The 25,380-nt window shown below is 37.2% G+C and overlaps 1 protein-coding gene across 2 annotated transcripts in view; it reads right to left on the bottom strand.

The window, feature by feature from the left end:
- Positions 1-25,380, bottom strand: part of GABBR2 (gamma-aminobutyric acid type B receptor subunit 2) — a 450,589-nt gene that overhangs the window by 178,575 nt on the left and 246,634 nt on the right. For both annotated transcript variants that reach the window (XM_085573703.1, XM_085573704.1), the window contains exon 8: positions 14,232-14,292. In XM_085573703.1, coding sequence (XP_085429829.1) covers positions 14,232-14,292 — 61 coding nt within the window. The remainder of the gene's footprint in view (positions 1-14,231; positions 14,293-25,380) is intronic.

Genomic DNA, 25,380 nt, shown 5'->3' with positions numbered 1-25,380 from the left:
ACTTTTTAATTGCTAGAGATTTTCAACATTAGTAATTTTATACTTTAGAATGGAGGGAAAAACTATTTGTGAGTTTTACCTTTGATCCTGTAATTTCTGACCTTTGAGGACTGGGTTTATAACGTGCAAATGTAATGTTTCACTCCCTTACTCCTGTTTTCCCACCTTTCGCTTGTTTTTAATAATAGTTGCATTGCCAAGATGAAAGGGAAGCAAACAAGAGCAATATATGTAGTCTTAAATAAAGCATAAATATTTCATCCTGAATTTATCCAAAATGATGAGAATATGAATGTCACCTGGAATGAGTGCCTCTTGAATAAGTGTAAATTACAGACAGTCATGAGATAATTAATCATGTTGTAATGAAGACTACTGATGAGCCACTTTTACATCTGTTCTTTTAGTTATATATTAGTGAGCTGGTGAAAGTGCAAAGCAACAGATGCTGCAAAGGCTTAGAAATCATCTTTTGTCTCCATCCTTTGCATCTGCAGCTTGCAGTTATCTGAACTTCAGGAGAAGCACTTCTACATCTGGGTTTCCAACGTAGATCATTTTAATCCATGTCCAGAGTCCACAGCTGGCATCTGCCTAAAGGCTTGCGTGCACCTTGCCCCCATTACCCATGCCTGGCCATGGCTGTGCTGTTTGAGGCAAGAAGGCTGCTCATAATGACAAAATCACAGAATCATTTAGGTTGGAAAAGATCTCCAAGGGATCATGGAGTTCAACCTTTGACTGATCTCTGCCTTGTCAACTTGACCATGGCACCAAGTGCCAGGGCCAGTAATTTCTTGAATTCCTCAAATCTGTCACAAAAGATGCAGTACACATTTCTGTAGGATCTGTTGCCCAGCAGCAGGGGGTATGTATGCAGACTGTGAAGGCTCAGAGCTAATCTCCTAGTACATCTGTCCATGGCCCTCTGGGGCAGGAAGCCCTGCCAGGGATGGTAGTTGGACAGCTTTGCATGGGCACATCTTTAGGCAGCAAAAAGAGCTTTTTCTTCCAAGTACTCTGCCCATGCAAGAGCAGCCAAGGTTTTGCTAAATGGAAGAGCTCCAGGCCAATTAATATGAATAAATTGAACCTGACAGATCATTTAAGATAAACTTTTATTCCTTTTAGAATCTCATGCTAAGCAAATCTCTACATTAAATTTCACAAGGCAGAGCTGTGGAACTTTGCAATGTTCCTACCTAGACTGTTATTCTCTTTTTCTTATTCAGTAAAAGAGAAAAAAAATCATTATCATTATTCTTCAGATCTCCTTTGTCAATCACAACAAAGGTCTAAGGGAGGAAAAGCTTGGAAAAACACCTACATGCTCAAATATCCAGTTATGAAGTCAAGGGAGATGCATTTATCTGGCTACTACATCTTAAGGTAGGCTTCAGCTTTGCTCCATTTGGGATAAGGCATGTCTAAGTTGATTTGGCTGCCAGCTAGTTTCACAGAATCAGAGGATATTCTGAGTTGGAAGGGACTCACATGGATCATTGAGTCCAGCTCTTTAAGTGAATGGCCCATGTGGGGATCGAACCAACATCCTTGGCATTAATAGCATCATGCTCTGACCAACTGAGCTAATCTTTGGGAAAATCCACTTTGGGCAGCATTTTCAAAATTCTTGAGCCCCTTATAAATTAAAACATATAATTCAGCTATCTTTCCCCCTATGATTTTATCTTTTGTATTTCTTTCATTTAGTCAGCCTCTTCCATAAAAATAGATAAATTATAGAGAACCAAAAAAAGTAATTTGAATTTTCATTTAAAAAGATAATTGAAATATGTATTAACAAGGGAAACAGAAGCAGAACTCCAACTCAAGCCTGGACAAGGGATGAAATATTTAACTTACACAGTTGTCCATGGCATCAGTAGGGCATTCTACATCCAAAGGGCATTTAGCTACATATGTACAGCTTGCAAGCTCACAGTCTTTTCCAGAACTAATGTTTTTGTAAATCCCACTCTCTCCAGAGTCAGTCCACTGTTGGAGTTTTGTGCACCACTGATTTTATCTAGCACAGTAAATCAGATGGACTAAAGCTACCTGAAGCTTTCAGAGATTAAAGTAGTTCTAAAGTGCTGAAAAATGAACATGCAACACAGAGGCAATAATCTAGCATTTGGCTACAGGTTATCACTTAGGTTGTCAGCTGAATTTATCAAACCTGGATATGAGTAGTTAAAAAGCTTTTGATGATTTATAGCTTCTGTACACAACTGCAGCCTTAAATCTTAACATTTTCCGGGTGTGAAAATTCACAAATTGTGTTTTGTTTTGTTTTTTTTTAATTCTGTTTTCTTCTCTGAATTCAACAAGGCCTTTGTGCATTTACTGACCTTTGGGATTCACACTTCAGAGACTTTTCAAAGTCTTTTCCTCTGGAGAGGGGAAGTACAGACTAAATACATTAATAAGTCCCTCATTTTATCAGGCCGCCTGCCATTTACAAACACAGCACAGCACAACATTTGCCTGCTGTCACATCATACTGCCACAGCCATGCTCCAAATGTCACATTAGCAGAGTCAGGTTAAAATCACTTTGTGTTACAGTACTTTCTGCAGTGACCTTTTGAAGGGCCAGAATGAGAGTAAAGCTTAACTTCCCTTGCTCTGTGCAGGGAGCCTCTCCTTATTTTTCTCCTAAATGTGAGAAAACGTTTCATTTTCAAAGGGGAGTTGTCAGCTTTTATGAACATGCGACATTCCTGCAATCCACCGAGCTCTCCGTGGCTCCCTCTTATAGTCTGTGTGGTATAAACAGCATTCTAAAACAGTAAAATTGGTTACCTGGGGATTAGGATCTCTGTGTTTTATCAGGCACCTTTTTCTTGAGGAGCACAGGGATCTGCTTCGCACAGGTCAGGGCAGTATGCAGGGCAATTTGCCTTAACAGGTCTATAAATAACTTTTTAAAAATGGCCCAAACAGCATATGTGTGTTACTGATTTGGATCCTATAGCATACTTTTAATAGAATCAAGGATCCATCATGACTATTCTATAGGTGGGAATACAGGTTTCCCAGGGAAGAGCTATCCAGCCTGCTCAGTGCAAAAGCAGAAGGACTGGAACAGAGTGGAGTGGACTATGCAGGGAGATGGAGGAGTCACCATCCCTGGAAGTGTTCAAGAAATGACTGGACCTGGCACTTAGTGCCGGGGTCTATTTGACAAGGTGGTGATCAGTCAAAGGTTGGGCTTGATGATCTTGGAAGTCTTTTCCAGCTTAAAAGATTCTATGAGTTAAGGGGATACACTTTCAGTGAGGTATTGCTCCTTTCCTCATCCTCTAAGATAGTCTTTATTGATAGATCCCAGATGATTTGCAGTGGCCAAGCCATAGACAGGGAGATTGTTCCCATGTTTCCCATGTCATGTGGAGCTTCTGAGACCACCTAGTGAGTCCAGTCAAGTCCCAAATCTGGTAAAATAAAAGTGAATTGATTATTACACACAACTGATTAACCAGTGAAGACTGCACAGTCTGTCAGGGTTAAGCATGGCATGGATAGATCTGAATTGAATATGCAGAAAGTGGCTCAAGGAGGAAAAACGCGTCCATGGCTTAAAGGTTAAACAAAGAGGGGAGGAAAAAAAGGAGAACACAGCAAGCTATCAAACAGCTTGGTCTCAGTAGCTGGGGATCATATAAAATAGCACTAAGATTTATGTACAAATGACAGTTCCCTATATCTCTGCCTGACCCTGTTCCTTACATGAACAGTACTAATTCAAAACATTTTTCATCCTGGCAGTAGTTTGAACTAAATCACTGCTAAATCATCTGTGGTGAAATCACTTTGTTGCAGGTAGATGTACTAGATCAATCTAATGAAATAATTTGCTTATGAGGAATTCATCCCTTGTCCTCTATAATCACTTAAGGAAAAAAATGTACATGTGCTCCAGTTGAAGATAACAAATACCAAGATGGATGGAATTTCAAACAGGACTTTTTCTCAACAATCCACAGTCATATTCTCCCTTTGGTTTCAATTTTTGAAATAGTAATCCAAGAGTAAGAAAAATATGACCCAGTCCTTTCATTGCAGGGGCAAGGGGACATTAGGGTCCATAATAAGCTTTTAAAAAATGTTTTGCTTAAGTCCAAAATGTATGGGGTGTGGCTGTTGTGGGGCTTTTTGCTTCCCAGACTCTATAATAGAAAACTCTGAAAAATTAGTTTCTTTTAAGTCAAAAAGTCTTTAGTGACTCTTGGAATGGAGAAATGGAAAGCTATTCTTTCCTGAACTGGAATCCCCACTTAATTTCTTTCCAAAAGGAGGGTGAGAAATTCCTGCTGGAGCAAATAATCAAAATTAACTGAAAATAAATTGAGATATTTATCACAGATGTGTAACAAATTCATTATATTTATATTAAATAATGTGATTCAAGCCAGAAAATAACACCCATGCTATTGTGAAATAGTGCCAAAGGTCAGGTATTTAGATAAAATTCTAAAAATTTATCCAAATCTATTAATTACATGTGCTCATTTTCTAATACATTTTGACAAAATCAGAAATTCTTTAATTTCAGACCAGGGTCCAGTGATAATATATCAAAATAGATTACTTTTTTCATAAACTAAAATGTCAGCTTAGAGAAATAGGTGCCAATACAATGACAGCATGATCTTCTACGATTTGAAATTAAATAAGCATTTGTAATGGCAGAAAAAAACCCAACCCTATTATTAGGATGAAAAAAGGGGACTAGTAAATTTGAAAAGCAATTTAGCCTTTCTGTACCCTTAATAAGGTGCTAATACCTGGACCTGCTTCTGTGCTCTCAAAGTTTTAGTACAAATGCCTATATGAACTCTGCAGCATATAAATCAAAACTGACTTTGGTCACCTATGCAGTGAATAAATCAATCTTCACTCTTTTTTAAAAAAAATATTCCACTTTCATCTCCCTTATCTGTAAAAGATCAGAGTTGTTTTCTCATAACACCGTGATGATATTGTCCTGAAGTAGTTCTGTGAAGGAAATTTTTTCAAATATACTTTGTTATATTATTCCAGAGATTCAGAGATATTTTTGACTTCACATGATTATCTTCCTATCTTTAGCCTACGACTACACAAATCTTAGCTTGGTGTGCTACTCAACAATTCTGTTTTGTCTGTTCAAAGGTTAGCGTTGAATAAAAAAATCTATGTCCTTTCAGTGACCTAGATAAAATTCATTTTCTTCTTTTCTATTCATTCAGAATTAAAGTTATTATATTTCACGGTTCTGTATATCTTGAGGAAATATTTGAATTACTTGTTAGGGATGATGTCATTGCAGTAGACTGAACTCTCTATTAATTACACCAAATTAATTTTTTTCCCAAAATATGTATCAGAATTTCATGGGTTTCTTGTAAGTCTTCTGGCTCTTTTTATCCCCTTATCTTTTTTTTATCTTTTTATGTATTACAAATTCTTCCAAAAGAAAAGCATATCTCTGAGATGTCAAGGAGAGAGATGTGCCACCACATAGCTCTGCAGAGAGCAGCAGCTCATGGTGGCCCCATAGACCTCAAGAAAACCTCTGTCTCTCTTCAAAAGCCAGGGAGGACTGCATGGTGACAGGGAAGGACAGCACTGTCCATCACCTGAAATGGAACATCTGAACAAGTTAACTCTAATAGAAGTAGGATTCTGAATGCAAATTGGAAGAAAAGGAAAAGTTTTAAAAGTTTTTTAGAATTTTTTTTTTACAGTGAAAGTCAGAGAAAGGAAAGGAAAAGATCTAACAATTATTAGATCTCTGAACGAAAAGATCTAACAATTATTTCAGGTTCTTCTTAGACACTATTTCTTTAGTAGGGCGCTAATTTCTGTTGACTTTTTGGAGCTGGATACTTCAGTCTCTGGTAGAAATTAATTATTGTAAAATTATTTCCATTGCTTATCCACTTTTTTTGTTTGCTGTTGCATTTAAAAGTTGCCATTTCCTCTGCAATTAAGACATCTCCTAAGACAATTTTTCCACAACATAGTGACAGACTTATCAGATCCTGGGAAACACTTTGTGCCTAAGAGTACACTGAATGAACTGAAGTGGAATCCTATGAAATTGACAGCTTCTTCTATAGTGCGTGTGCTTGTCCCAGTAATAATTATTTGCACAGTTCAAACCGGCTCTCAAAGGATGAACCTCTTTGTAAAGCACAGGCACAGAACCACAGTGATAAACAGTGGTTTATCTCCCCTGCTCCTCACACAAGCCTGGGGGAAACAATGAATGCAACTCTTCCCAGCAAGCCATGGTGCTCACTGCGACTTTGGGTGGCACAGAACTATCCAGCTAGCCTAAAACTAGTTGGCTTGAATGCTGATAGCTGCAAAGCTGTGGCCTCCCATATGCTCCCAATGGAAAGGTTACCTACCAAACCACTGATCTTGCCCCTGGGCAGATTTCCAGTTTTCAGTCTGCTCCATGTTATTGTTGCTACACAGCTCGCAGCACCGCGGTTGGCCTGTTTAAAGCTAGCTCAGGTAAAACAAAACAAAACAGAACAAAACAGAACAAAATAGAACAAAACAAAACAAAACAAACTGCCATAATGACCAACAGCTGCACATCAGTGTCCCCTTCCAGCATGTCCTCCCTGGCCTCACAGTTTATATCTGCACAATACATCTTGCTCAAAATGAGGTGACTCAAGTAACTCCCCACACTTAATTGCATTAATCTGTCTTTGTAAATAATTCCCTAAGACCCCAAACAATTTCTGTAGTCCTTATCTGTCCTTTCTCCAGTTTGATATCACAAGTACAGAACTCAAGTACCTGAATTTTAATACACTTTTTCTGTGTTTACATAAACAAACCAAATACACAAACTCCAACTCCTAATAAATAATGCCAACAGATTACAAGAGAAGTAACTGGCAGAGGGGGAAACATTGCTTCTGGTAGGTATGGAACACAACAAAAACTGAACAGGAAATGTGTCAAAAAATTTACAATAAAAGGGGAAAACAGCTATAAACATATATTAAATATAATTTCCTGTATGGTTTCATCTGACAGAGGACTGTTATAAAAGTAAGTGAAATACTGATATTAAAATTACAGGTGAAGTTCAGTGCTAGTGAGGTACAGCATAACATACAAGAGAAAATGAATATCAAGTATACAAATGCAGCTGCTGGATCTAAGTAATTAAGAGCAACCAGGATGAGGCCCTGGACTAACTGTGGCTGGTTCTTCGAAAACATCAATGCTGTACTCACCGGTGGCCAAAGAGCCAAAAAGAGGATGGATGTGGCAAGACAATATTGTGAAAGAAGTTAAAATAATGCAAAAAGGTAATTCAGAAATATGAGTTATGGAGGTGGATATTTCAGAGCTGTGTGTGGCTCTCATTAAGCTCTCACAAAGAAAAGAATATCAAGAAACATAGAGGCTTATTAGAATTATAGATCAGCTTTTACATGATGAAAAAACTAAATGGATGTCAAAGACTTGCATTTCTAAAGAGACTTATTGATAAGAGAGATCTGTAAAACATGAACAATTTATAAAAAAGTAAGACACAGTTATTCACTGCTTATCACTTCACAAAAAGCAGGGTATGCCCAGTGAAATTCTAAGACAGTTGATTTAAAACAAACAGATGGAAGGGCTTTAATCATTACATGCATCATCATTTTGTGAAACTCATTGCCAGTAGATGTGTTGAAGGCTGAAAGTATAAATGGATTCATGAAAGACATGACAAATTGATAGACAATAAATCCACATGCACTGATTAAACCTTATGGTCCAAAGACACCCTCCAGCTCAAACAGGCATGGAAACACTTGCCTTTTGGATCTCAGAGTGTAAACCACACACCTATTCCAATACAGATAGCCACCCATAACGTAGACTTAGCATCTGCTTGGGAAATCCCAGCTTCAATTCACTTTCTGCCTGAGGAGAGCTGTAGTTTTTACCTCTTTGCATTTATACACACATCCGGATAATGATTTTCACTTTTTGTCCTGCTAAATCTTTGTACAAGATAGAAAAAAAAATTCCAGATGGATAGACCAGGAGACAAAGGGTAAGTGGCCCTGACACCGATTAGCAGTTTTGATGCTCACTTGGCTCCCTCACTTGGAGGGATCAAAAGATTTACATTCAAATAAATTGGATTTAGAGGAAAAAAGAAAACAACAAAACACAGAATTGATGCTGGAGGAGCAATTAAATGTAATGTTTCCTCCCTACAAATAACCTAGTCACAACTCTAGGGTTCCATGCTTATCCTATGTCTCTTACTAGAAACAATACAGTGAAGTACAACAAATGGTATTAGTAGCATAACGTGGACAAGTATTTGTAAATAAAATGACAGAATCACATTATGGACACTGCAGAGGAGCAACAGCTCCAGAAGAAATGCAACTGGAATTGTAGAGAACTCAAGATGTAATAAAAGTCATCTGTCTGTCTCAAGGCACAACGAATACATCTACAGCACGTCAGGTGTCTGTTTAACTTGTTTTTCAAAACTTCAAAATATAGAAATTTTATTCATTTTCTAGAGTTTAAATATCCTTTTCATTAAGAGGTTTTTCCTAACATTGGCTCAAATCTCCACTCCTATTCAAATCTTTTAATTCTCAGCCAGACAATGAGGGCAGGACAAGAAGCTGTGTTATCAGCAGCTGTCATGCATTTTGACCATGGTCTCTAAGCAGCCTAGATATTTTGGTTTTTATATTGAGGTACATTCTTAATCTCCTGTTTTCTCTGCACATTTTTCTTAAATCAGTACCAGACACAGTAGTTAGCTATAGCCTTTTGGCACCAGGGAGATTAAAAGGATACTATTATTTTAACACCACAGAAATTTTCTTTTTTTACCTTTTGATGTTTTTGCTTACCCATGTTCATTCACCTACTGTAATCTTTAGGTTTTTTTTGTATAACTATGGACCGATGAGTTATTCTCCATTTTGTATTTGTCCAAATGTTTGCTGCCAATGTAGTACCAGACATCTGACCTAAAAAAGTTTTATTTTTCTCCTGATTACTTCTTCAAATTCTTAATATTGTTTTGAATCCTTGTCTAGTCTTCCTTGTGCTTGCTGACTCTCCCAGAGATAATTGTACATTTTGGTAATTATATATTCTAGTTCATCTTCTTAATTAGTAATGTCAGTACTCAGTGATTCCAGATTGAAGGCTCACCCTTTCAGAGTTCTATTTGGTATACCCCTCCATATTGAAATGGGACTTTAAATCAGTTTTAAATCAGATACTTTTATATTTGTATAGATCATGGTCTAGAGGAAGGTGTGCCTGTCCACGGCATGGGGGTTGTAGCTAGATGACCTTTAAGGTCCCTTTCAACTCAAACCTTTTTTGATTCTGTGAATTGATAACTAAGCTAAAAAACCACTGTTCACTAAGGTATGGACAATTACAATAAGATTACACTATTAATATGGAGATAAAAATGGTACTGGACATGGTAAAGCAAGAAGTCTTCAAATTAGCCATTCATGTGATTACAGTCAAGACCTCCTGTTAAGATGTGTCAGAAGTAAGCTTTCTGACTTCTTCAGTAATTCCCTTTATTGTTTGCTTATGAGCCTTTATGGAAGCAAGAACCAACAGTATGCTGGACTGTATTTAGAATAATAGAAGGAAACTTTTCCAGGGTTGGATTGATGCCCTTGGAGAACAAGTTGTAGGTGAACTGAGGATGCAGGAAAGTAATCCTGGGTTCTTGCATACCTTCCTATTGACTGTAGAATATACATTTCTTTGTCGACTTCCTTTGATTAAACTCAGAGAAGAGTACCTGGTGCTTTTACTGCAGAAGTTCAGTAAGGCTTTTCCTGAGAAGACCAAAGGTTTTGCACTTGGCAAGTCCCACTCTCCCTCTCGCTTGATGTGCAGATCAGCTTTCAACACTAACAAATGTCATACCACATTACCTGGCTTAATGAGTTGAAACACAAATTCTTCCCAGAAAGACACAGCAGGTGATCTCCCACTTCTTTAAAGTTTTTATCCAATATGCAGTACCAAAGACTTTTGTTCTTATCTACACAAAGCACAATTTCTGCACAGTTAATTTGTATTTGTTTATAATTCTTTGATTTTCCTTTTTAACCTATTCCAACACAGATGTTCTTAACTTTTGTTTAATGCCTGACAGAAATAGGAGTCCGACTGAAAGCAAAGTGCTTTCTAGGCTCTAGTCAGATTAATCAGGAAGGATCTGCAAAGTGAAACATTTTGAAGGACAGGTATAGATCTGTTCTTGAAGCTTCGCATGTCACAGCAATCAACAATCTCAGCTTTGTTACTGCCCTCCTTGCTCCCTGATACACCCACAAAAGTTGTCAGGACTCTTTTTCAGCTCTCTCTAGACAAAAGATTTTGACCATCTACTTCAACTACATGTCTAACTATGAGAAGAGTTCTTAAATTACACCCATGGACAAACTGCCATTCATTCAGAAGGATGCCAACTTCAAACATCAATTGGATATCTCGGCTAAATTAACAGTCTGCTCTTTATTTACCAGTAAGGTAGGAGGAGAAAATGCTATTGCATATGCTTTGTATTCTCTGTTGCATACTAAATAATTCCTGGGAGGTATTCATGATCTATACAACAGCAAGCAGTTTGGTCACAGCTATCTCTGGCACCATCTGTTTGACCACTTGCAAAAGTAACAGACTGCAGAGAAGCTGAAAAAGAGGCACGACTAGTATGAGTTTGAGAAAAACTGTATCTAGATCCAAAATTAAAACAGCTATCCAGAATTTCATCACAGTGTGTCAGCTGTACTGCAGTTACCCCTTGAACCCTCACAGGCTGGTTTTCCCTTGCCTCTGGCAGATGTGCCTGTCTGCTTTGTCCATAGCCAAAATGTTTGCAGATAGTCTCATTAAAACAAGTTTCCAGCAAAGAACAGAAAATTTAGCTCCTGAGATTGCCCTGCTGATTTTTCTACCCAAGCAAATGAAGAACAGAGGCTTTGGCCATATTCTGATACATGATTACCTACTTATCTGCTTTATTTTTCTGCATTGAATTATTTCAACTGTGACCAGCTGACAACTTTCATTTAAATTGTTAAAGAAATTATAAAGCTGCATGGATGAAAAAATGACTCTTGAAGTATGGAACACTAACACTGGATATTCCTAATTATTATGTTTGGATAATAAGCTACTAATACATTTAATATAAGCTATATTCATAATTACAACTAATCTTACAAAAGCATTTACAAGATATTTTTGATGTGGTCTTTTTTCCTTGAAATCATCATGATTTGTATTGTATTCTTTAAAAAAAACTTTAACCAATGAGTTGTATATCTGTCTCATGCTTGATCACTCCTAATAGCTATGTCTGCAAAGGAAAACCCCATTTACCATTTCAAGCACTGGGCTTAATTAACTTCTTTACATTACTAGGAACTTTCCCAATAGTTCAAGAATTATTAAATGTTAATGAGAATGTTTCAGAAAGTTTCCTAACCAATAAAGGATTCTCTTGAACAAATTAATAATGTCTACAATTACACCACAAATATTGAATATAAAAGCTTTGAACAAAACTAATAGCAATAAAAGAAGAACAGAAAAATCCTTGATAATATTTAGACTATCATTTGTAGTTAAAAAAAGAAAAGCTTTCATCTGTGGTGTTATACTGTTCCTTATTTCAATTTCTCATACATTTTTGCTCATTCTCTTTATTTCCAAAATGGGTGAGAAATTAAACAAAACTTGAGACGAGCCTTAAGATGTGTTGACTGAACGATTGCTCGCATGAGTAGAAATCCAGCCCTTCTCTAGCGTTTCTCCACAGGATATTTGAGTTATTTTCTGTAGGCTACTTGGAAACCTTTGTTTGATGATCAAAATACCAAGTATGTGCCTGAACCACTTCTGAAATGTTGGAACTCAAAATGTCCCTCAGACATTTTTAGAGGTTCCAGGCCTTGGTCAGAAGCATTTTAGACCCTGGCAAGCAGCTGCAAACAGCTGTGATTTTGAGTTTGAGCCATGGAATGAGTTACTGAATTTGAAGGTGGAACAAGCAGTCACAAAGGGTTAGATAGTATAGTAGAAGTAGTTACAAAGTAGAGGGGAAAATTTTTTAGTATTGTACAGGGGTGTTTTAGCACCTGTACAGGGGGGTTTTTACTTTGTACATGGGGGTCAGAAGTTCTAAGATGGAGGAAAGTGGGCTGATCCTGTTCTTCCTCCTTCTTCTTCCTTGCCTCCATGATCTTGGTGATGCTGGCACTTGTGGATTGGTTTAGAGTAGAAAAGCACTTTGTAATATAGGTAGTAGGTATTGGGGAAAAACTGTAAACATGAAACACATAATATATCATATAAAAGATAGCAGCAGCCCTGGGTGGGGGGAGGGAGAAGAAGAAGACAGCAGACAGGGAGGATGTCAGGGTGTGTGTGTGTGCCTCTGCCCAGGCCGCTGATCAAGCAGCCGCAGGCCAAGAAGACAATCTTTTAGATAACTAACAATAAACTGCCTTGAGACCGAACAGCAAGAGGCTGCTGAGTCTTTCTTTGGAAGCACGGGTTGGAGGAGAGACTTTACCACCACACGGGACCCCTGAACCAGGCCGGGGGCTCCCACACTGAAATAGTAATTTTGCAATTGCAAGGGATTTTAAAGATGTGGTTGTCTCCTGTGTTTTCATTGATCTAGCAATATTTCAGATGATGGTAAAACCATTTGTGTTAAATAGTGTCTAATATGAAATGAAAATATTGTAAAGAACCTCAATATAAAATCGGCTATCCTGGACTTCTGCTGCTCTTCTGGATCAGTTCAGTGACATATATTGCACCTCCCAATTATTCCAAATCACATCCTAAATGTGCAGAGGGAACATGACAAACTTCCTCCTTTCTCAGATGTTCTAGAAGGGTACATGTAGCTACCTTATGCAAAATGCATTAAAGCACCTCCAGACTTCTGAGGGAAAACACCTCTTGTAAAAAATTTGTCATGATTCTTTCATGTGGCAGTAAGCACTGCTCTTATGTAAAAAAACAGGGATGGGGGGGAGGAAGAAGAGGAAGCAATCAATATTTATCATTAGTGTTGAGCAAGAATTCCTAAATTACATTACCGTGAGATGATGCCTGCAAAGTTTTGGTGGGTTCAAATGTTTCCGGGAGCATGAGTTAATAGCATCACTTACAGTTGTGAAGGCAAGAACAATTCTGAAGATTGCTTCAGTAATTCAGAATGAGTAACAACAGAACCCCTCAAGTGCATTGCTGTTCATTAATAATAATGTCCATACAGCAGAAAATTTCTGTTTAAAGAATGAGCCTTTGTAACTTGGTCAGCAGGATTATGTTTAAAGTGCTCTCCTGAAAACAAAGGGAGAGCAAGCTTCTCTCTCATGCACTGTATGAAAAGAATTTGCCAGCTTACTTCTCCCTCACGAGACCATCCAAATGCAATCATCTCTTGTTTTATCTCAGCCTCAGCCCGGGAAAAAAAACATATGAATTGCATTCTATAAACTGCAGAAACAACTACAATATGAATCACCATTTCTGCAGAAACCACTCCCAGCAAGTGCCTCATCCTGGCTGCAAATGGCCCCTGACAAATCCCTACGGCTCCATTTGTGGTCTCTGCTGCTGAGACCATTCCCTGCAGGAGCAGCTCAGGCTGAGAGGATGCAGCAGGCTTGGTGAGTTGTGCTGTGGAGCATGTTGCCTCCAAGGGATGGGGTCAGCAGTTTGTGTCCTCTGCATGCTGAGGGACTGGTTCCTGAAGCAACTTTTAGCAAGCAGTTGCAGAATGTCAAAAGTGAGTCTTCAGAGAGTGCAAAAACTAACTTGAAAGAGCTTAACAACAAAAATCCTCTCTAAATTCCACTTCACATTGGTTTTAAAGAAACAACTGCATTAAAAAGTAGACACTTAGCTGAGCAATAGGGTTTTTTAAACAGGTACAGGTTGCTATAGATCAGTAGTTTCTAGAAATATGGATATTGTAATCAAGAAAAATTCCAAGAAATACCCCACTCAAGGTTCAGAACACCGCATTTTAAACAGGTAATAAACAATTACTAAGTTCCTTTCAGCATCTTCCAAGAAGTTCCTGGTCAAAATAATTGTACATATTTAAAACATCCTGAAACAAATGCAACTGACACAAAAGTTTGAAACTGCATAATATAATGAAAATTATTTGCAACCTACCTTGGAATTGTGTAAATTTGATGGTTCCCATTCTCTCTCCATTTTTGAAAACAACTTCACCCTAAATAAAATAAATGAACACCTTAAAAGTTTTATAAATCTCTCATAATATAGTTTTACATTAACATTTTAATTTTTCATTGACTATTAAAATTACCAAAGCAATATTTAAACTCTGAAGATAGCAGATTCAAGCAGATCCAAAATAATTAAAGAACACCTCCTTAAAACATTCTCTTCTGCAGATTTCAAGTGGCCTTAGAAAGCTGGCCAGAGTTAACACCCACTTTTCATTTCAAGGAAATGGAAGTGCAATAAAGCCAGCAACTTATTGAATTTCAGATTATAAGAGATATGAAAACAATTGATTTTCACTATTTGCTTTATGAAGGATATGCAAAAATCTTCAAAGATCACACAAGAAAATAGTTTTCCACTTCATTTATCAATCACAATTGTCTGAAAGGCTCTAGAAGCTATTTATCTTGTTTTATATACTTATCCTGCTAGATTATGGATGCCAGTAGCTCCTATGGCTTGGTTTTGTACTATATCAACGTGTGTCCTAGTATTCATTTTAATTGTAATGTCTTTAAGTCAGTACTACCATTTGTGGTGCTATACACCGTTACTTCTCAATATAATGGTCATGGAGGTTAAAACCTCCTCACATACCCCTAGAAAATTATTCTCATCTTTTATCCTATCATTCTGGATTAAATTAAGAAAAGATCTTGTTAAATTTCCTCCTTACTTCAGATATTTCGTAATTGAGCGTGAAAGAAGAGGGTTTCATTCATTTATGGTAAGTATTTTTAATATTTGAACCTGTAGTGGAGAGCTTAGTGCTGTCAAGATAGATTGCTGTTCTACTTCATCCCTGGTTTGGCTTATTCACACCATCTCCATAAATCTTTGTTTTGGCAGACAACAGAGTAAAAGAAACCAAATGGTAACTGTGAGACTACAATACATTTCTCTGTACCAGACTGTCACTTTTTGAATAACTCTTTCTGGTCACTGAAGGCCTCTGAAGTACTGAAGTCAGGTCCCTGCAGCTAGAGTGCAATAGTTTTGTAGTACAGCACACTCACCTCCCCACCATTTTCTACAAGCCACAAACACCATTTCCCTTTAATAAATAGAAGAAACCTTAAAAAAGTGTACGCCACATTGTTCTAAACTTTAAGAAACAAAAACCCCCTTCTCTGGCTATTTAAAAAAAAAAAAGATAATTACATTTGAAGCAAAAGAAGTTATACAAATAGAAAATAAAATGTTGAATTTAATTTTATAAAATACAGCAATGCTAGTAAGAAATAAGCCAATCAGTGTTTCAGAAACCTGTCTTTAGGAATTATATGCTGATTTATAGCATGAGAAGTGAGCTATAATCTTATGATATTCTAGAGCTCTCATCAAGCTATTTCTTTGTTACTGAGATAACATGCCATAAGATTTAGCTGGAGAGTTGTCTTTACACTTGAGATTCATAAATTATTAAAAGTTATTTTTCTTTATTTAAAGTGGAAGATGTTTGAATAATAGATATTGCTAATATACACATTAAGATGAGACATTCCAAAAGTTAGTTTTAGTACTATTTTGTCCTTTCTTTTTACCTCATCACACACTCCAGCACATGTATCAGTACAAACTACAGTTTATGGTGTGACTACATCTTATGAAATCCATATGAATATAGAAATACACAAAATCCTAATTTTTCTTCCATTGTGTTTTTGTGACATTACACAGGTATATTTAGATATTTATTAGCAAACGGACCAGTGATTGTATAGAATTAAAGAAAATAATTGAAGCACTGTTGATACTAACTTCTTCAGAACATGATCATCATATTCAAAAATATTTAATGATCAAGTAAAAATTTTATTTCAAGAGATGTAAAATAAGACCTTGGTCCTGAACCAACATTTAAATCAACTGCACAAGTGAATAACCTGCACTTAGAACAAACCCCACATTTTACTATATATTAAATAGCTAATTAGCAAAGCTTTCCTCTTCCATTACACACAGGTCATCCCAATGGAGACCAACAGAAACCACAATGGTGTCTTGGTGCCTATTTAATTTTCTTCAATCTACCCTCTACATTTTTTCTTTCTTTACTGGTTGTAAAAGTGAATGCCAGAGTAAATACCAATCTGCCCAGCTGATCTGCCCAACTTTGAGCTGTAGACAGGCATCTTCACCCTAGCAATGACCCTTGAAAAGTTGATGGGAAGGAAATAGACAGTTTGTGGCTTGGAATCCAACAGACAGAGATGGGAGCAGAGGGTGGAAAAGGAGCTGAATGAGCTCAGTCTGTCACAGTCTGGCCCCCCTGGATATTGCTGCTGGTGTGTACAGCCAGAAAAACATACAGAATTTCAATTTTTTGGCCCAAATACATCCTTGCATTTGGGATTCATTGCAACTTCATAACTCATCATACAACCTTACACAGGTGTACTTTATTTAGCTTTCTTAAATGTACTACCAGTCATAAGTATAAACCATACTAGTCGCACAGTACAAGTTAGGTGACTCAAACAACAGAAATATAGAAGCTTATGATGTAGGTTTTTAAGTTTTTGTTTGTTTTCATTTGTTGGTTTGCTTTTTGATACATCTCTGACCTGCTTCCCTTTCAATTGTCTTTTTTTTTTTTCCCTTCCCTTAAAAAAACTTGAATGTCCTTTACAAATGATGAAAACCAGACTGGATCAAACATTTCAAGAGCATCAATCTCACCCTTGTCACATACAAGGGTATCATCTCCCTATTTCTTCTGAGTACCATCATCTTTTTTGTGCTCTGTTTTACAATATTGATTTGTGTACTTTGTTATACAGAGTAACTGTTTCACCCCCTTAATAAAAAGACATTTTCTACCCTCCTTGGATGTAGTCTTTCCCTTTTATCTTAAGTCATTAGTCCTTTATTTGTGGTCAGATAAGAAATCCACATCATCCATTCACACTGACACATGGGACTCCCCCTGTCTTTACAGCAGTCATTTGTCTCTACTTGGAAGGAACTGTATATTATGCTTCTCTATTTTTTTCCTGGTGGTTAAAAAGAAGGTCTCTTTGCTATGTTATGAACATGTCATGAGCTCTTTTTGAGCTACTGAGCACTAGCATTTATTATAATTTTCTTTGCATTATCTTTGACAGTATTATTATTCAGTTCTGGACAGAGGCCCATGCCAAAGTTAGAATTCTTTCATTCTTCATACACTGAAATCCACAACCAGCACATTTTTTTCATTCATATCCTTAGTTTTCTTTGTCTTCTTCAATCAAACCAGAGTTCATAACTTTCTTAACTACTCTCTCAGTCAGGGCCAGGTCTGCATTTTGACCATCCTTTAATTTACGTGTGTATTTTCTTCTGCAAACAATCTCAAATTTAGTAAACAGAGAAATAAGTGCATAGTATTTACTTAATAGTTTTCAGTAGTATCCCTACAGCAAATGTCTCCTTTAGACCATGTTTACTCCTTCAGCAGTCTTCCATCACATGGCACTGAACAGCTGTTTATTCAACTGTTTATCATATACCCAGCCTATACTTGTTATCTTATTGCTGGTTTAATATGCCATAAATATACATTCAAGCTAAATTAACAATACAAATACCCCTTAATCAGAGGAAAAACCATGAGAATGTTGACAGAAATACCACAGTTGGATGCAAGACAGTTAAATACTACAGGGCTTCTGTGCCCTGTGTGTTTTCTGATGGGGCAACACGTCAGGACACTGCTTCAGTTCCAGTTCACTGCCCAGGAATCTGGGTTACTCTGCCCTATAGACAAGTCATCTACTCAACAGTATTTAAAGCCCACTCCAAAAGTGACCATCAGTATTTTTCCAAAAAAAAGTTAACTCATTCACTTTTGGGGCACTTGAGTGAGATACTTGAGATCAAGTAAACAATCTAAATAAATGCATGCAGAAATACCTGAAAAGCAGTAAAATAACTATGACAACTGAAATATTTTACATAATTCCATATATTTTTACATATTTATACAATATCTAAAATTTAATGTGTCTCTTGAAGTTCTGTGACATCTACTGAAATCAAGGTGCACTTCTGAACTTGTAGTTTCCTTTTTGGTCTAGGTCCAATAAAAGCACCAGCCAAGGAGGGTGAAGCATCCCAGGACAGGAAACCTAAGAGTTCACTATTACCCAAGAGGGCAGCTTACTGGCCTCTCACATAGCTCCTAGCTATACAGCTCCACACCTACCTGGTGGTAGCTCAGCATTCATTGGGCCCCTGTGTGAGCTGTAGTGGCCTACTAAACCAGCAAAATACATTCAGTGTTTTTTGTTTGTTTGGTTTTGGTTTTTTAATTGCTTTGGCAAGTGGGCGATATGTTGTTTCTGAATTGCTGAACCAGAGCCAGCACAAAGGAGCCCTGAAAGGATGCAGGTACTAACAGAAGGAGGTAGGAGGAAGGGAGCAAGACACTCTCTGTTAGACCCAGATCCTTTCAGAAGACTTTCTATGTTTTTATGCAATCCACCCAGCCTGCTACTCACATGTTGCACTCAATTTACTTGTTTAGGCTCCTTAGCTACTGACACATCTTCCCTGTCATGTACAAAGCAGCATGCTGGGTTTCTGTGGCTCTTGGTTCTGCAACTTGTGGGCAGTGAAGAGCTATATAGGGGAATTCATAGCCTCTTCCATCCTCCAAACTTCACGTCCAAGATAGTGGTGTTTACAGAGGAAGGGAATATAATTTATTCAACCAAGCTTTTAGCCCTGCATGTATAACCTCGCTTCTGAAACAAAACAGCAAGCTTCCAGCTGAGGGCAGCTTATGCACAAGTCTTCTGGTTTCAACCTAGTTACATCACTCATTCAGCTGCAGACAAAGAACTAAGCACAGGAGATGTAAGCAGAGTGAAAGAGAGGATACCAAGGAGACAGAAGTGAAGGTGTAATCCCCTGTGGGATAAAGAGGTAACCATCATCTTTCAATAAATGAGAGGAGAGCAGAAGGCAGAGGGTGACAAAAATTAAAATGCTCTGTCAAATCAACAATGCTTCTCAGCCCATGATTCTATATCTTTAGACTGCTGTGGATAAAATTTTTCTAGAACATTTGATCAAAACAGACTCAGTGACTGCTGCTTTTCAGGTCTTGAGTCTATTTTCAGAAAAGGTGTTTCCTTCAAAATTTTCAATATTACGGACTAAAATCTGAAACAGTTTACAATCCATTGGGATGTCTTTTTCCTGCCTGTTTTCTCTCTTATGACATTTTCCAAAAGCTTTGGGTAAATGAACACTGTTGTCTGGAGAGCAGCAGAACAGCTCAAAGAACAGGGTGAAGCATAGCTAAAAACCTGGTCTTGGCTAATATTTTCTAAATGAAGAAATACCATCATTCTCATCTAAACAGGAACTTTTGTTCTAGCCATGACAGAGCAGGCATGAAATAGCAGGAAAAAAATGAACAGGTCATACCCACAAACAAAGTAGTTTCTCACACAAAAACCACTGGCTTTGGAGAAAAACAGTGTGGAAGAAGGAAGAGAAATTGTTGGAGAAGAATCACTAAGAAAAAAAAAAATCTGGTAATCATGACAGGGATGAAAAAGAAGAATGAAAAATTTGCATTCATCAGATCCCTTAATATTGGAACTAGGATGCACTCATCTATTAGGACTTTGGCCTGACACAGAAAAATCATCAATGTTTTTTACATTATTCCTTTGCACAGCAGGTAACGATCTTCTGAAAATAGCATTGAGTGAGAATTACTTATAGATATCTTTTTAATTTAGAAACAGAGGACTGGGAAGTGATCCAGTCTACAGATCTCGTGCAACACTTCATATATTTGTACGTAGCTTCCGTGAACTCTTGGAAGTCAGACAGGTAAATGGAAAATTATATCTCAGAGATCAGGAAATATTAATGATTTTTTAAATAGGTTACAGAAACTGCTCTCATATGAATGAAGTATGGGGTAAGTAGATGTACAAGTTCACATCAGAGGCAATTTGGAAATAAAGAACATGGAAGAGAGATTATATAAGTTCCTTTTTTTTCCTCCCCCATGGCAAAAACTGTTCTGGGCAAAAATATCTGGCAATTTCAATAAAAAAGATGGGCTTTATGTCTCATATTTGCCAAGATCTTTGTTAGCATCAGCTAATTCAAGTAGTCTGTGGCATTGCCTATTGTGTTCTGCTTTGGGCAACTTGCCTACCTTAAATGCCTACAGAATAAGTAATAGAGTGCCTCAAAATTAAAAAAAAAATCCCTGATGAATAAAATAATTTCTTTAGACTATCTTGAATTAAAATCATTTCCCCAAACCAAGTTTCCTTAAAAAAAGCAAAAAGCAATAGTGCATCTCCTAATAACATGACAGCAATGAGTCCTATTCTATAGCTGAACTGGAAGAAATGGGAGCTGAGGATCAACACCTACAGTTGCAAATTAAGTATAACATCATTATGCCCTATCATTCCCATACATCCTCAATCTAGTATTATGTGGAAATACAAAGGACTGGAAGACTTACCACCATGGTTTCATTGTTCTTCTACTTCGCTCCCTTCTAAATAATGAGTTCCAGTTCATTCAGCCTCTTCTTCCAAGGAGAGGGAATATTTTTTTATTTTTCCTATGTCCCCTCTCTAAGCCTCTGTTACAATTTTATTTATTTCCTGACAAAGGCATAACTGAAACATAGATCCTCTTGCTGTGCAGAAGGGTGCCTCTATTTCTAACTAATTTTTGCCAGCTGATCTTTACCATATTTCAGGCAGAAATTCAACTCTTTTTTTTTTTTTTTGTCTTTGTTTTTTTTCTTTTGTCTTTGTTTTTTTTTCAGGAAAGTGAAGGAACCAGAAAGGCAACAAGACAGAATTTCTTCCCTCCATCTCATCAGCATCCTGTATCATCAGTTGTAACTGTATAAAAGTGCGTTGTTGGCAGCACAATGACATAAGCCCAGACCAAGCTGATCCATTAGATTAGCATTTAGATGCATCTAAACAATTTTACACAGCTATGCTGAAATGAGACAGCACAATCATAGCATTTCTTTCAGCACAGCAAGCAAAGGCATCATTTACGAACATCTGAGCACTCCGTTTACACACAGAAGCAAGATTAAGGGAATAATGTCCCTGACAAGGTACCAGCAATTCATAAGCAGCTAAAAGCAAGGAGAATAGGATGCTAGCCAGGAAACCACGCATCAAACAGTATCAGACTTGCTGGCCATTGCAGGTGAAGAAAGATGAAACCTTTATGCTTTGTTACTCATTAATGTGCTTTTACATATTCATCTGGGCTTATGGCCAGTAAAAGGCAAGGCAGTTAGATGCTCTTTTATTCTTTATGGTCATATCATTTTTACCCAGAGTTTTTTGTGAGTTATCTCTGTCAGTGGTCAGACAATCTCTATGTTGAACATCATTAGTGGCCTTAGGTTTAAAAGCATGGCCAGAAAGAAATTAAAATGAAACATATATACTTGAGAAGCTATTTTGCAAGTTTTTTTCTGAGTACTTCAGAAACAAAATGACAGGCCCTGGAATGGTGTGCAACAAATGCTTTCAAGTCTGGTGATATTTATGATATGTAACAGCACTGACTGTTGGTTTTTAGGCAATTTCCTGATCTATGGTTGGCCTCTGAAGCATGAGGAATGTAATTCCTTTTCTCTTGACTCAATCTCTTCCAGGAGTGTATAAAAACATTGGTGTAAACAACCTGTCTTTCAAGGTGGCAAGAGAAAAGGAAACAGTCTGAAGCACTGGGACTGGGAACTCAAGCCCTTCCCATTGTGTATAAAAAAGTAAATATGAACTGCTGAAGTGATGTTCAGAATTGTTCTTACAAGGGTGAATCCCTGATAATTTCACTTTCTAGCTTTGTGTGTCTGTAGAAAAAGGGTAACAGCACTTTATCTTCCACCACCATGGGTTTTTTTTCCCCTCCTGCTTTTGCAAGAATGAATCAGAAGAGATGGCACAAAGCTTTTTAAGGACGCCGCATTAAGCACCAGCTCCATCTCTTCAACAGTGCAATTTCATATGATGTTCTGAAGTAATTTCTTCCATTTTCTTTAAACTACATTAATCTCAGAAGAGAGCAGAACCACACAGGCTGTATTTCATTTGTTCTGATGATGACCTAAATGACTGCAGGACCCAGTGCCTCTTCTCTGTGCACCTCCTGCCCAGGCTCTGTCACATTGGCTGGACACAGGAGATTACTTTGTTTACTGTGTTCTTTCTAAAGAGCAGGCAAGCCTCTGTTATTAACAAGGGTTTCATATCCAAAGCAGAACACACTGGCATTACCCATGTGCAAGTGCTGAGCACAGTGTCTTCAGACTATCTTTCTAAGTGAGCAACTTTAATGCAAAACTGCCTTAAAAAGAAAGGGGAATTAAAAAAATTTATGAAGGCCAGACAGCTTAACAAATCTCTTTCTAAGTATGTACACCTGTCAGTTGTGATGATTCTCCCTACTGGGTAGAGAAAGGACTATGACAGCAGTGTTACACGGCTACTTTACATCTGAAATTTCCCCTGCAGGCAGAAGTGTAAACTGACGCTGACCAAGGAAGACTGAATAAGCTAAAAGGTGTTTTGGTTTTTTTTTTTGGTAGCGAGCAGCTATCCAGGTCTAGAACACTGTTTTTCTCTCTTTTTATGCAGTACAAGCTCTTACACAGGAATTCAAACTATTTATTTCGATATTCATAAAATGTTTCTAGTGATTAGAGTATTTTAAACTTTTCTTTGGCAAAACAGCTAAGAGAGTCCAAAGCACATGGGAATTGACTGGCCAGGACATTGACCTTATAATACATTTTCCAATAACTATCACTGAAATGGGTCAATTTTTCATTACAGAATGTAACAACAATTTCTGTTTATCTAAATTTACAGTAAACTTCTAACAACCCTTTGATTTAGCCCAGTTGTAGTTTTGACTTTGCTTGACAATTGCCAGAATTGCTATGACATTTAAGATGTCTATTTCTGTAAAGCCAAAAAGCCTAGCCTAAGCTATTTCCAATCCTAAAACTCTCAGATTTAATTTTCTTTAAAATTTCAGGTTTTGTCTTTATTGCTATCAGAAAGGACTCCTGAAGACAGCTATATTTGATGATAATGAAGTAGAAGTTTTGTCCTCTTCCCTTTCTTCAGCAAGGAGTCGCTCCAGGTGATGCTTTCATCAGCATCAAATTCTGACTGAAATCTGAAGAGAAGAGCATTAGCATTGCTGAGCACAGAGATTTGAACAGGCTTGGCAGTGGCATGAAGGAGATCTAACCAGCATATTCTTAATAAAATCAAATTAAGCCCTTTTTATTGTCCATTTTAATCCTTCAGGCTATTATAACCAGTGCCAACAACCTGCAGAGAGTCAGTAAGATAAAACTGCCATAGTTTTGACACTTTAAAGATTCCCTATTGATATGCATGTAGCAGTTTCGGTGAGGAACGCTCAGATCCAAAGATGCTAAGAGGCTCGGTTTGGTTTCTGAGTGATCAGTGCCATATACCATTAGATCCTAGACAACATGGCACTTTCCAGACAGCACAGGCCACAGATCCTAAAGGTGTAGCTCTCTTCAGACTCCATAAAGTGATGCTTAGAGCAACAGCATTCCTTTGGAATCACTCTTCCTACACTTTCAGAACACTGAAGTTAAGGCTTACTGACACCTAAATGTCTTCCCACTGTGAAGGATGCGTTTAAACAATTTTGTGAAACACTTTGTTGTTTTAAATACATTATCTGCCTAAAATTAATTAAAAATAAATGTCATACTAAAACTTTGTTGACATACCTAGTCACTTATTAGATAAAGTGTATTTTTCAAGGAAATATACTGCTTGAAAACTCTTCAGGATTCCCTATGGACATGATGGTGGAGATGAAAACAACAGATGATATCCTCTTGTTACTCCTTAAGTCACACCAGCTAAGTTGTGGAAATTCGTATAAAAGTGAGTTAATGAAAAGTGAGTCCTGTTTTTGGTTTTCTTCTAACTCAAGGTAGTGTTCAAAGTCCAGCTAGTACTATGAAATAGCTACAGATAAGACATCTTCTTCCTACCTATCCATGCCCCCAAGGTTTCACCCAGGACATTATCTACACCATGCCATGCAGATTAATTCAGATGCTCCCAGGTAAATGAGCTGGTAAATCTAAATAGGAAAACAAGATTGGTGTCAGTCTAAAAGTACAAGCAGATTCCCAGAGTAGCAAGCTTAGTCTAGGGAATTTCCTTTCTCAGCTCAGACACCACTAAGCTGTTACAAAAAAAACCCAAACAAACAAACAAAAAACCAACAAAAAACAACCCCAAAAACCAAAACAAACAAAAGAAAACAAAAAACAAAACAAACAAAAGAAAACAAGAAACAAAAAACAAACAAACAAAAAAAACCACAAAAAAACCCACCACAAAAAAAAAACACAAAAAAAAACCAAAAAAACACAAAACAAAAAAAAAACAATCCCCCCCAAAAAAACACCCCAAACCCCCCACCAAAACAACAACCAAACTAAAAACCAACCAACCAACACCCCCTAAAAATAAAAAAAAATTAAAAAAAAGAAAAAAAGATTTGCACTTATTTTAAATATATTGTTCTCAGTTCTTGCTTCAAGAGAAGCACAGGCAGAAGCAGAGAGAGTAAATTTGGAACTGGAAGGGAATTATGGAATTACTACCCATCAATGCATTTCATTGGGCTATATTCATATCTAAGCTCCTGGAGTTATAAAACTCAGTATGGGAAGCCTTTTTACTTCCAATATTTGCATCAGAAGACTGCTTCTGAACCTGAATCTTCTTATCATTTTAAACCTGAATCTTCTTATCATTTTCACTTGCTTTCAGGTTCCTCTTATTACTGGCCATATGCTTACTTTTTGGCTCACAGTATTATTTGAAGGAGATTCCCCTTTTCTTTTTTTAAATTATATTTGTGCAGAAAAAAAGTAGTTGTCCTCTCAGCAGACTAGGTATTCTCAGTGCTGCAAGAGGGAGAGGAATAAATACCAGCTGAGTTATCTTTCCACCACAAAATTTGGTTTTAGAGAGGAGGAAGATTTTTACCTGGCCAGTCTGAA

The sequence above is a fragment of the Lonchura striata genome, chromosome 2 (assembly GCF_050655825.1).
Source record: "Lonchura striata isolate lonStrDom1 chromosome 2, ASM5065582v1, whole genome shotgun sequence".
Lineage (NCBI taxonomy): Eukaryota > Metazoa > Chordata > Aves > Passeriformes > Estrildidae > Lonchura > Lonchura striata.
This window is presented reverse-complemented; position numbering and strand designations above follow the sequence as displayed.